Here is a 12,693-nt window from a genome sequence, read left to right as displayed (position 1 = left end):
CACAGCCTACCACGGATACCACTGTACGTATACGTTACCAGCATCAGTCCGAGGTATACTTCAAGAAATCCTCTTCACGTATACCTCGGTCAGACAGTGCAAACGGCAAGGTGAAATCACCCAGAGCTAGGCCTATTGCACACGACAGTGCGTGCTCCGTGGCCGTATTGCGGATCTGCAATACACGGGCACCGTTCCGTGTGCATTCCGCATCACGGATGCGGACCCATTCACTTCAATGCGTCCGCAAATTCGGAGATGCGGATCGGAACCACTACAGAGTCCCGTACGTCCATTTCGCAAAAAGATAGAACATGCCCAATCTTTTTGCGGAATAGCCAGATCGCGGACCAATTAAAGCGAACGGGTCCGCGATCCGCTGCGGCTGCCCCACGGTGGGTGTTCGTGCATTACGGGGCGCACACGTTCGTGTGCAAGAGGCCTTACACGCAGAGCTATGTTTCGGATACCTTAGAGGAACACAGGAGACGCCATTACAAGTCCTTGTAATTGTCACAGCCAATGGAGAGGTGATGAGACCCTTTGGACAATGTACATTATTATGAGGTCACTGCCATACTAGAGAACGGACATTCTCCTGTTGTGGATCCCCGTTACGTAGCGGACAAAATGGCACCAAATGCAGACTGGCTTCAATCATCTTAAACCGGGTTATTTCACAGATTTATAACACTTTTATTCACTTATCTAGCGGACCTTCTTCCCTGTCTGTGGGAGGTGAGCAGCAGCTCGTCGAACACCTGCTTCTCTCTGCACAGAAAATAGTCCCTCACATATTGCCCCAGAGATACATAGTATGTAATCCCCCACAATTCCCTTCTCCACTGTCTAGAGAGAGACAAAGCTATATACCGCATTTTTCGCTTTATAAGAAGCACTTTTCCAAACAAAATTGGGGGGGAAAATGCCAGGGGTCTAAGAAAGCGAATACTAATGCAAGCTTTCTTTATGGAAGCACTCATTAGTATGCAGAAGACACGGGAGCGGCGAGTATAGCGCTGGCTGTACTTACCGCTCCCTGGTTGTTTTCTGGGTGCCACTCTGTGCTGTGTCCTGACTGCGTATAGTGTAGAAGAAGCCGGACTGAAGGCGTAGCATAGGGGGAGGCGAACATGACAGGGGGTGGTTTAAGGAGACCCCTCCCTGGTCATGGTTAGGGATTGGTAGGTTTGAGTTGGTGGGAGGGGAACAAAGGGGTTAAGAGGGGACGCGTGGTAGGAGACAGGGGCCATTTTGTGCGTACTGACCGCCATCCAGACGCGCAATGGAGGTGCTGATATCGCAGCTTAGGGCAGCGGCAGCGGAGAAAGGCGAGGACTGGCTGCAGGGTCGGATCCAGGAGTTGCTGCAGGGGGTGGCAGAGGCGCCCGCTTTGCCTCTGCCTCAGACGTCCCGGCCGCGGCGGTCCGTACCGCCGGCGCGCCTTAGTCAAGAGATGGCGCCCCCTAGGGCTCAGCGCCGAAAAAGGAGCCCCTCAAGGGACCCTTCACGCCTGGGGCAGTCTGTGCCTGTGCCTCCACGGACGCCCAGGCGTGGGAGGAATCCTGGCAAGCGGCGGAGCTCGGCTGCAGGCTGTGCCAGGCCTGCCCGGCGTGATGGACGGCGGTTGGAGGCGGGACCCGGTGCGGCAGGCCCAGTCCATGGAGCGGTGACTGGGGCCTCTCAGCGTGGGAGAGGTGGACAGAATGGCGGAGCTGCTGCAGGCCAGGAGGCAGGAGGCAGCAGGCTCCCGGCGGTGATGTCCGGCAGTAGAGAGGGGGAGGGGCCGGCCCTCCTTGAAGAATTTGCCTCTAGCAGTGGATCTTCGTCCGGTGGAGGGGTGCGACGCCTGGAAGAAGATGCCCCTGGAGGATCTGCGCAGAGACCGGCTCTTCTGGATGCAGGACCTGCGGCTGGTGGGGTCACAGCACCCACGCAGCCAGGTGAGACACCTTGGGGACCGTTAGTGCAGCTGGGGGCTAGTTTGGCTGGGGCTGGGGGTGGGGGAGCCCACCTTGATTTGAGCAGAGGTTTAGGTCAGTTACTGGGGGGTTTGGCGGGGCTGGCGGCTAGCTGGGGGGCTGGGGGCCTGTCACCGTTGCCTGTTTGGGGGGCGTCGGGGGGTCCCTGTGGGGTACAGAGTTGTGGGGGTACGGTTGCGGAGGTGCGGGCGGCTAGCGTGTCAGTGCAGACGCAGGCCGGTGGAGTGGTGGAGGGGGGTGAGTCTCGGTTAGATGACCGGGCAAAAGGTGAAGTTTATGTTTGCTTTGAGGGGCCGCTGGGGGCCCATTTGAAGCAGGAGGTGAGGGATCGGATCTGGAAGGGGGAGTATGTGGATATTTTTTCGCTGCTCCCTCTTGAGAAGTTTAACCTGGATAGGGTGAGGAAGGATGAGGGGAAAAGGGAGGAGGAGGAGAAGAGGAGGCATAGGTTGATACCGCGGACGTTTGCGAACTGGTTGCAGGCTTTCGCGATATTGGCTAGTGTTATAGGGGAGAAGGAGCCGGAATGTTGTTCCGCTCTTTTTTGTTATCTGGACGCGATAGGGGAGGCCTATCGGGTGTATGGGGGGCTGGCCTGGCTGCGCTACGATGAGCAGTTTCGGCAGCGGAAGGCGGTGCGGCAGGGTATTCGGTGGGACCACAAGGATATCGCGCTGTGGTTAAAGGTTACGGCGCCGGTAAGGGGGGGTCAGTCCTTTCGAGGGGAGGTGGGGGGAGGAGGCCAGTCGGGTTTTGCGTCAGCATCCGCGAAAGGGCTGTGCTTCCTGTTTAATGAAGGGGGATGCAAGTTCGGGGCAAAGTGCAAGTTCAAGCACGAGTGCTCAACTTGCGGGGGGGCACATGGAGCGGCGAGGTGCTTTAAAGGGGGGAAGCATAGGGGAGGGGATAATTCTGGAAAAGGGGGCGACGCCGGTGCGGCTAGCAAGGATGGTCCCGTACCTCGATAGGTACCCGGATAGGGGAGCGGCGGAGTTGTTAAAAAATGGGTTTGCGTTTGGTTTTCGGATTCCGTTTGTTTCGTCTGAAGCGGTTTTGGTTAGGAAGAACTTGCGGTCGGCTAGGGAGCACCCGGAGGTAGTCACGGAAAAACTGGCAAAGGAGGTTAGGTTGGGTAGGATGGCGGGACCCTTTTTGGAGCCTCCTTTAGCGGCACTGCGTTTGTCGCCATTGGGGGTGGTTCCAAAGAAGGAGGCTAATAAATTCAGGCTGATTCACCATCTGTCCTTCCCTAAGGGAACGTCGGTCAATGATGGTATTGACCCGGCGATGTGTTCCGTGGTCTATACTTCATTTGATGCGGCAGTGGCATTGGTGAGGGGGTATGGGCAGGGAGCCTTAATGGCAAAGACCGACATTGAGGCGGCTTTTAGGCTGTTGCCAGTGCATCCAGATAGCTTGCATCTGTTGGGGTGTTTTTGGAATGGGGGTTTTTTCGTGGACCGTTGTTTACCAATGGGGTGCTCCTTATCGTGTGCTTACTTTGAGGCGTTTAGTTCTTTTTTAGAGTGGGCAGTTCGGGATGCGTCAGGGTGCGAGTCGGTCATCCATTATCTGGATGATTTCCTTTGTGTGGGTCCGGCTCAGTCCCGGGTGTGTTCAGTCTTGTTGAACACGTTGTTTGCGTTGTTTGAGGCGTTTGGGGTTCCGTTGGCGGGGGAAAAGACGGTGGGTCCGGTTACGGAATTGAGCTTCTTAGGGATAGTAATAGACTCTGGGAGGATGGAGTGCAGGTTGCCATTGGATAAGGTGGAGGACCTTAGGCAAGCAGTGGCGAGGGCGGGGAGATTGGAAAAAATCAAATTGAGGGATTTGCAGTCTCTTCTGGGGAAGCTCAACTTTGCATGCCGGGTTATGCCGATGGGGAGGATTTTCTGTAGGAGGTTGGCGGGGGCCACGGGGGGGGTTCAGGCCCCTCATCATTTTGTACGGTTGGGTCGGGAGTTGAAGGCTGATTTGCGAGTTTGGGGTATGTTTTTGGAACAATATAATGGGCGTTCTTTGTTCATGGAGGAGGTTAGTTCGTTTGATTTTGATTTGTTTTCTGATGCGGCGGGGGGTTGCGGTTTTGGGGTCTATCTGGGGGGCCAGTGGTGCGCGGGCAGGTGGCCGGACAGTTGGGTTAGTAAGGGATGGGTGCGTAACCTAGCGTTATTAGAGCTGTTTCCGATTGTCGTTGCGGTGTTGTTGTGGGGGGACCTGTTTCGTAATAGGACGGTTCGGTTCCACTGCGACAATTTGGGGGTAGTGCAAGCAATTAATAGTTTGTCGGCTTCTTCACCATTGGTTGTGCGGCTGCTACAAAAATTGGTGTTAGAATGCCTGCTACTCAATGCGTGGGTCGTGGCGGTTCACGTGCCCGGTGTGGATAACTGTATTGCTGATGCCCTCTCTCGTTCGCAGTGGGACCGTTTTCGGCAGCTGGCTCCTGGAGCAGCGGAGGTCGGCTTGGAGTGTCCGGCGGGGATTTGGGAAATCCTGGAACCGCGGTGATGGGTTTGATTCGGTCATCCTTGGCGCCTGTGACATGGGATAAGTATGCTGGAGCTTGGCGGGGGTGGGAAGAGTGGAAGGTGAAGTTGGGGGTGGGGGAGCGGGAGGATCTTGAGATCCCCCTGTTGTTGTTTATTGGTCATTGTAGGGAGGAAGGATGGTCTGTCACCAGGATGAATGGTTGGATCGCGGGCGTGGCTTTTGGGTGTCGCTTGCGGGGTATGGTCGACATTACTAAGGCTTTTTTGATGAGGAGGGCATTAAAGGGGTGGCGCAGGGATGGTACGGGGAAGGATTCTCGCCGCCCAGTGTCGTTTGTGATGTTGTTGCAGTTGGGTAGGACATTGGCGGATGTGTGCACATCGCCATGGGAGGTGCGTTTGTTTCGCTTAGCGTTTTCATTGGCATTTTTCGGGGCTTTGAGAGTGGGGGAGCTGGTCTGCCCGGCAACGGATAGGGTGGGGGGCCTGTTGTGTGATGATGTGGATGTTTTTCCGGACCGGATGGAGATAGTTTTGCGGCGGTCCAAGACTGATGTGGAGGGAAGAGGCAGGCGGCTGGTGTTGTTTAGTGTCCCGGAGTGTGAAATGTGTCCTGTTCGCTGTTGGCATGATTACGGTTGTGAAAGGGGTAGGGTGGCCACCCCCCTGTTGGTGCATGCGGATGGGGCCTTTTTGTCTAGGTTTCAGTTCACGGCAGTTTTCAGACGGTGCTTGGTTCAGTTGGGTCTGGGGGATGCGGGTTATGCTAGTCATTCTTTTCGGATAGGGGCGGCGACAGAGGCCGCCAGGTGGGGTTTGGGGGAGGAGGTCATCAAGAAGATCGGGAGATGGGAGTCAGTGCGGTTCAGGTCTTATGTGCGCCTGGAAGGGCTTGGGGGGTGGTGACTTGTCGTGAAGGGAGTTGTTTAGGAGGTGTGGAGTCGGCCAATAGATTTTGGTTCTGTTATGTTTTTTCGTTTCTTTGCAGGTTCCGGTCCGGCGTTGGTGTGGGTGCTAGGGCACTCCTACGTTTTCTGGGGAGCTCTCCGGGCGGCAGTTCGGCCTGATGGCCAGCAGCTCGGTTTGGCGCGGGACGTGGCAGTGGTAAGGTGGATAGGCAGGCGGGGCATGATGTGGAAGGGTATGCTGCCGGAATTCCACCAGTTCGTGAAGCAGGATAGGGCTCCAGATGTGCTCGTATTGCATGTGGGGGGCAATGATTTGTGTGCGCGTCCTTCACGGGAGTTGGTGAGGGATGTTAAATTTGACCTGCTTAGATTGTGGTCCCTTTACCCGGGCATGGTGACGGTCTGGTCAGACATGGTGCCTCGTACGGTTTGGAGGGGGGCTCGCTCAGTTGAGGGTGTGAATAGGGCGAGGGTGAAGGCAAACAGGGCAATAGGGAGGTTTATGGTTCGGAATGGGGCTTTGGCGGTCAGGCATCATGAGTTGGAGAAGGGTGTTGGTGGCTATTGGCGCAGTGACGGGGTTCATTTGAATGCGCTGGGTATAGACATGTGGTGTTTAGCTTTGCAGGAAGGCATTGAGGTTGCAGTGCGGGTGTGGAGGGACGCCAAGGCTTAAGAGGTCAAGCCTTGGCTTCTGTGGCGGTGGGAGGTCCTTGGAGTCGGTGGGTTTATCAGAGGACGAGGATGGGAGGGCCCCACGGTGGGGGCTGGACTCCCATGGTTGCTTGGCGGCTGTGGCGGGATTGTTGGGGTGTGTCAACCGTGGTGCTTCCGAGCTAAGGTGCAACGGCTGGAGGTAAGGTTGGCCACCCCGGCATGGTTTCCAAGGTTTCCGGGCTTCAAGGACCTCCCCCTGGGTTAGGTTAATGTGACAACTATATATGTATGTTTTGTTTAATAAAAGGCTGCTGTGGCCAATTTATCCATCCAGGTGTCGGTGTGTTATTTGGGGGAAGGTTGGAGGTGAAGTAGAGGAGGGATGGGGTGGAAAGCAGCCTGAAGAAGGGGTCGAGTGTAAGTAACCAGTACCCTGTCAAGAAGAAGCCGGACTGAAGGCGTAGCATAGGGGGAGGCGAACATGACAGGGGGTGGTTTAAGGAGACCCCTCCCTGGTCATGGTTAGGGATTGGTAGGTTTGAGTTGGTGGGAGGGGAACAAAGGGGTTAAGAGGGGACGCGTGGTAGGAGACAGGGGCCATTTTGTGCGTACTGACCCCCGCCCACCCACCCTTGTTTTGGGGGGGGGAGAGAGGGGGCTGGGCCCCCCTTTGGAAATAGCTGTTGGTATGGGTTGGGGTTGCGTGCTGTCTGCATATTGAGGGTTCTTTAAAAAAAAAAAAAAAAAGAATTAGATAAAAAAAAAAAAAAAAATGGAAAAGGGGGAAGAATAAAGAAGGGAAGAAGAAAAGGCGAAGAATGAAGAAGGAAGAAGAAGGAAGGTTATTGTCGCGGCGGCTTAGTTTGGCGGTGGGAGGTCCTTGGAGTCGGTGGGTTTATCAGAGGACGAGGATGGGAGGGCCCCACGGTGGGGGCTGGACTCCCATGGTTGCTTGGCGGCTGTGGCGGGATTGTTGGGGTGTGTCAACCGTGGTGCTTCCGAGCTAAGGTGCAACGGCTGGAGGTAAGGTTGGCCACCCCGGCATGGTTTCCAAGGTTTCCGGGCTTCAAGGACCTCCCCCTGGGTTAGGTTAATGTGACAACTATATATGTATGTTTTGTTTAATAAAAGGCTGCTGTGGCCAATTTATCCATCCAGGTGTCGGTGTGTTATTTGGGGGAAGGTTGGAGGTGAAGTAGAGGAGGGATGGGGTGGAAAGCAGCCTGAAGAAGGGGTCGAGTGTAAGTAACCAGTACCCTGTCAAGTGACATAGTGAATGTAGGCGAGCACTATGAACAGACACTGTGCGTCGTCAGGTCACAGTGCAGTGCGGCGCCGGCAGCTGACCAGGGTTCGGTGAGTGCAAGTGGAGCGCACCATTCGGAGCAGGAGAGGTAAGTTGTTTTTTTTATTTATTTTATGTCTGACCCTGAGGTCCGATGAAGACTAGGGGGGGTCTGATCCTGAGGTCCGGTGAAGACTAGGGGGAAGGGGGGGGGGGGTCTGACCCTGAGGTCTGATGAAGACTATGGAAGGGGGGTCCGATGAAGACTGGGGGGGGGTGTCTGATCCTGAGGTCCGATGAAGACTAGGGGGGGGGAGGAGGTGTCTGATCCTGAGGTCCGATGAAGACTAGGAGGGGGGGGGGGGGGGGGTCTGATCCGGAGATCCGATGAAGACTAGGGGGTCTGATCTGAAGTCCGACTAAAATATTTGTCTTATTTTCCTCCTCTAAAACCTAGGTGCGTCTTATGGGCAGGTGAGTCTTATAAAGTGAAAAATATGGTACGTTCTCTGAAGTAGCGATGTATGACTGGTGTCTGATCTGTGTCACTACAAGATCACTATAACCAAGAGGAGGGAAGGAGCAGGGAAGATACTAAGAATATTAGTTTACCTCTGAAGGCAGTTGAAGGTGAACCAGAACAAACAGAAGCGGGTGATACCAGAGAGAAAAACATACCTAAAAATACTATTTTTTTTTATGCCACTTACAGTATATTGCAATTCTTCATTTGGAATGTTCTATTCATTGCTTAGTGACTTTTTTTTGCAACAGTAAGAGTTGTAGTAGTGACGTTACCTGGCAGCCTCTCTTTTCTATTTCCATTATACATTTGTCCATGAGTAGTGGGACCATTAGTCCCGAATTTTCCTTCTCAACAATTTGACGAGCGTCGACCCCGAACACTATGGGCTCTCGATCCACTCCAATACGGTCTGCTGAGTTCTCCCACTGCTCCATGAGGCTCAGCTTTACATAGATTAACCCCCGGGGCTCCAACTTCACAGCCAGCTGGTGGGTTTTTGTCACCCTAAAAAGGGCCGGCAGGATGACGGTCCCGTGGCAACAAACCCGGTTCTTCTTTGGGGCTGGGTCCCAGCTGAACACAACCAGTTTTAGGTGCTGGGCATTCTCCAGCTCAATGTTAAACGTGTGATCCATGTCTAGAAAGGAAGTCCTGCAGGTCAGCAACGCCGTTCTAGCTTTATTCACAGAGTCCACTTGGATGGCGCAGAAAACATCCTTGGAGTCTATTCTTGCGGGCTTTAAATCCTCGGCCCCATAGAAGTGAAGGCTCATGAGCCCGGAGACAAACTGGAAACACTTTGGTTGGTCGGAAAAGCTGTAGTGTCGAAAGGCGTCGATGTCCAAATCAGACTTTGCATTACCAGTCGACAGGGGCTCCTTGCCCTTGGTGGACCTGCTCTCTCCTCCATGTTTACCGGACTTGGCTATAAGTTCTGGGGAGTCACCGTCGCTCAGATAGCCCCCTTTACTCGAAGATTTGGAGGTCCCCGAACTTTTCTTTTTGTAGCTATGCTGGGAAGAGACGCTGCTATCAAGGTGATATCGACTGATTACGTTCCGGCTGGCGGCAGCCGCTGCTTGTCCGGAAGATGATAGCGAAGTCGCGTGACCTCCTTCCTGACAGTTTCCTTTAGAGGTGGAAGACGGGTGGTCGGAGCTTGAATGGCTCCACGATGTACCTTTGACACTCAGCTTTCTGCTGAGCTCCGGCAATTTTTTCATTTTCATGGACAATTTCCGTACTGTCCGGGGAGATTTGATTTTATCTGGGAGAGACCAGTTGATGCTTCCTCCTTTCTTCACAGGGTTGGGGCTACAAGGAGGGGAGAAGTCAACTGGAGCAGGGGAAATAACCTTCGGACCTAAGAAAATTTTGGGAAAGATAAAAAATTAAAAATTATAAATAACATGAGACTTTTTTTCCTTTGCACATTAACACTTCAAGGGTATGTTCACACTGAGTATTGCCTCTGCGCGGAACCTGTATCAGTTTTTTTGGATATATATTTTTTTTTTATGCATTTTTTTATGTGATTTTCAGTCTGGACACTTTCTCAGGTGCATTTTTTATTTATTTTTTTTTTGAAAGCCACAAGCAGAAAAACTGAAAAAAGTTTGAATTAACATGCGGATTCCCCATTTGAAATTAATGGAGGAAAACTGCATGTGTTTTTGGCAAAAATATTTATTTAAAAATATCCCCTTTATGGGAACATACCTCAATCCTCCACAATCCACAAGACTCCAAAAACTAACGTCCGAATCTACGGTATACTGTGCTCCATGAGTTATCGCCATTCAGCTCTCTCTTAGTAAAGCTGGGTGACCCCCAATATGGCTTCTTATAAAGGCCGGTTACCTAGTGTTGTGGCCCCTTCATTTGGGGAGATTGTTGGGGTCCCAGCAGACGGGAACGCCCATCCCTAGAATGAACAGACTACAACAATAGGTCATGGCGATGAGGAGAAGAGGAAGTAAAGGCAGCTGCTTCATTTCTGGGGATGATGGGGGATATCCATGTGTGTGGTCACGTTACAAGACCTGAGGGGTAGCCAAGCAATTCAGAAAAACACGGCTTTCTTTGAACAACAGCACCACACTAGTTCCCAAGGTTGTGTGTGGTACTGCAGCTCAAAACCATTCCCTTCAATGTAGTTTCATGAAGAAAGCAGCCATGTTTTTCTAATCCTGTACATCACCTTAAAGGCCCCTTTCACAGGAGCGAGTTTTCTACGCGGGTGCGATGCGTGAAGTGAACGCATAGCACCCGCACTGAATCCTGACCCATTCATTTCAATGGGTCTGTGCACATGAGCGTTGGTTTTCACACATCATTTCTGCGTTCAGGGGGGAGAAATAAAATAAATATATTAAAATTTAAAAAAAATAAAAAAAATTTGCACCATGTTCTATATTCAGCATTTTTCATGCGGCACTGGCCCCGTAGAAATGAATGGGACTTCAAGTGAAAAACAGATGCAATGCATCAAAACTGATTGCACCCGCGCGGAAAAACAAATATTGAACGCAATTACAGACAAAAACCTGACTGAACTTGCTTACGAAATGGTGCGAGATTCGCTGAATGCATCCGGACACAATACGTATTGTTCGTGTGAAAGAGGCCTAAAGGTAATGGCGCTATCTTGGCTTTCTGTCAGCTTTCCTAGCATTAGACATAACTAAGAAATGGCTAAAGTGAATTTAGGGGAACTTTCACACTTGCGGCAGAGGATTCCGGCAGTCCTGACGTAAACTGATGGCATTTGTCAGACGGATCCGGATGCATATCCATTTGACAAATGCATTGAAATATCCGTCTCTCCAGTGTCATGCGCAGACCTGAAAGCCGGATCCGTTTTGCCGGAACACTTAATGCCGGCATTAATACACTTCAACGTAAATTAATGCCGGATTCGGCAAGTGATCAGATTTTTGGCCAGAGAGAAAACCGCAGTATTTTCTCCGTTCAAAAAACGTAAGAGGGACTGAACTGATGCATCCTGAACAGATCGCTCTCCATTCAGAATGCATTAGGACAAAACTGACTAAATAATACTTTTTTTCCAGTATTGAGCCCCGAGGACGGAACTCAATGCCGGAAAAGAATAACGCTAGTGTGAAAGAGATATACACACATACATATTCTATATATCTAAGCTATACACAAAGGAGGCCGTAATACATACTGGGGGGCACCAAGGGGGACATAATGGATACTGGGGGCCCAACATGAGTCCTGAGGGCACTAAAGAGGGGCATAATATATACTGAGGGCACTACAGGGTTTGGGGGGATAAAAATAAAAAACGCATATGAAATTCATCAGCTGTTAAAAATGGATGGACATTCAGGAAATGGATGCAAAAAATGCGATGAAAAAAAAAACAAAAAAAAAAATGCGTATCAGTCTTTAATGCCCGTCGTGTGAATGTACCCTACGGTCTAGGAGATTTTATTGCCAGAAATTCTGGGAAATAAACCATATATTTTATCTATTACATGAACAGATGCCGATAAAGTTCTGCGAAAAACAAGGAAGAAGAGGGAAGTGACCCTGAGCGAGCAACCATGAATTCAGAGACCCTGAGCTGGATCCTAAACTCCGATATCCAGGGTCACATCTGCTGAACTTCCAGGAATAGCCACAACTGCAGAAAAAGAAGAAAAACACCCAGAAATACTGCACGGCCGGAACATCACAACATAATAGAGGGCCCTGAACGCATTCCTCCCTCCGAACCGGTGGCCTTAAACCCAGCGCCTCCCAGCGCTTGTGAAACTACTACTCTCCTCATTGCCCCACAAGTGCTGGCCTACATTCAAGCAGCTGTGAGACTACAACTCCCAGTATTACAAAAAATTATTAATGGCTTATTGACATCTGCGTGGACTGCGAGAGGAATAGAAGGAGGAGGCTCCAATAAACGGACTGAATGAGGGACACAAACGAGACGTCTTCCATTGGCTATAGTGTGAAGAAATGGAAACCTCCTTTCCGCCAGGTATCCGTTACTTTTGGGGGAAAGTAAAGTCCTGCAGCCGAACTTTATCTTCCGCCAAAGACTGTGGAGACCTGACGAGTGGACACCGAGTGTGACTGATGCTCTAAAGCTAAACGTGGATGACGGCACTTTTTTTTGTTCTATTCCTCTTGCAGAACGGAATAACGGAAAAGTCAACGCAGATGTGAACAAACCCCAAGACTGGCGATTCATACGCCACTCTTACTCCAGCGCACTTCCGTTAAAGCCGTACAGGTCTCAAGTCTGGTGTAACTTCTGGCAAACGAATGGCCGCTACTCTGGATGGGACAGGTCCGTACTGTAGTTCACAGGCCTTTCTGGAGCAAGTTACAGTAACGCTTCATGCACACGACCACATTTTCCATCTGTGTTGTCGGCACACAGACCCATTCATTTCCAGGCGCAAACCCGTATTTTCTGCGGATCCGTGTGGCTGTTCCGTATATTGAAGAACATGTGCTATTCTTTGCCGTATTGTGGCTGGGAGGGAACGCAGATTGAAGGTATCCGTATCTGCTACCTGTGGACCAAAAGTACCCGGCCCTGTCCATATATGAAGCCTAAGGCCTCATGCACACGACAGTGTGCCAGCCATGCCCGTCCTGTGGACCACAAATTACAGTCCACAATGCAAGGGCACCGATCGTGTACCTGCCCGTCTGCGGACACATTCCCTTGATTCCACCCGATGGTCCTCACCGCAAAAAAAGCAGTGCATGCACTACGTTTTTGTGTTGCAAAGGCACGGAGGTAAACCCACGGAAGCACTTCGCAGTGCTTCCATGGGTTTCCGATCCGTGCCTCCGTTCCATACCG

The 12,693-nt window shown here is 51.7% G+C and overlaps 1 protein-coding gene across 1 annotated transcript in view; it reads right to left on the bottom strand.

Moving 5' to 3' along the window:
- Positions 1-12,693, bottom strand: part of SYDE2 (synapse defective Rho GTPase homolog 2) — a 46,043-nt gene that overhangs the window by 14,572 nt on the left and 18,778 nt on the right. The window contains exon 3 of the mRNA XM_040407920.1: positions 8,123-9,213. Coding sequence (XP_040263854.1) covers positions 8,123-9,213 — 1,091 coding nt within the window. The remainder of the gene's footprint in view (positions 1-8,122; positions 9,214-12,693) is intronic.

This window comes from Bufo bufo, chromosome 9 (genome assembly GCF_905171765.1).
Source record: "Bufo bufo chromosome 9, aBufBuf1.1, whole genome shotgun sequence".
NCBI classification, from domain to species: Eukaryota; Metazoa; Chordata; class Amphibia; order Anura; family Bufonidae; genus Bufo; species Bufo bufo.
This window is presented reverse-complemented; position numbering and strand designations above follow the sequence as displayed.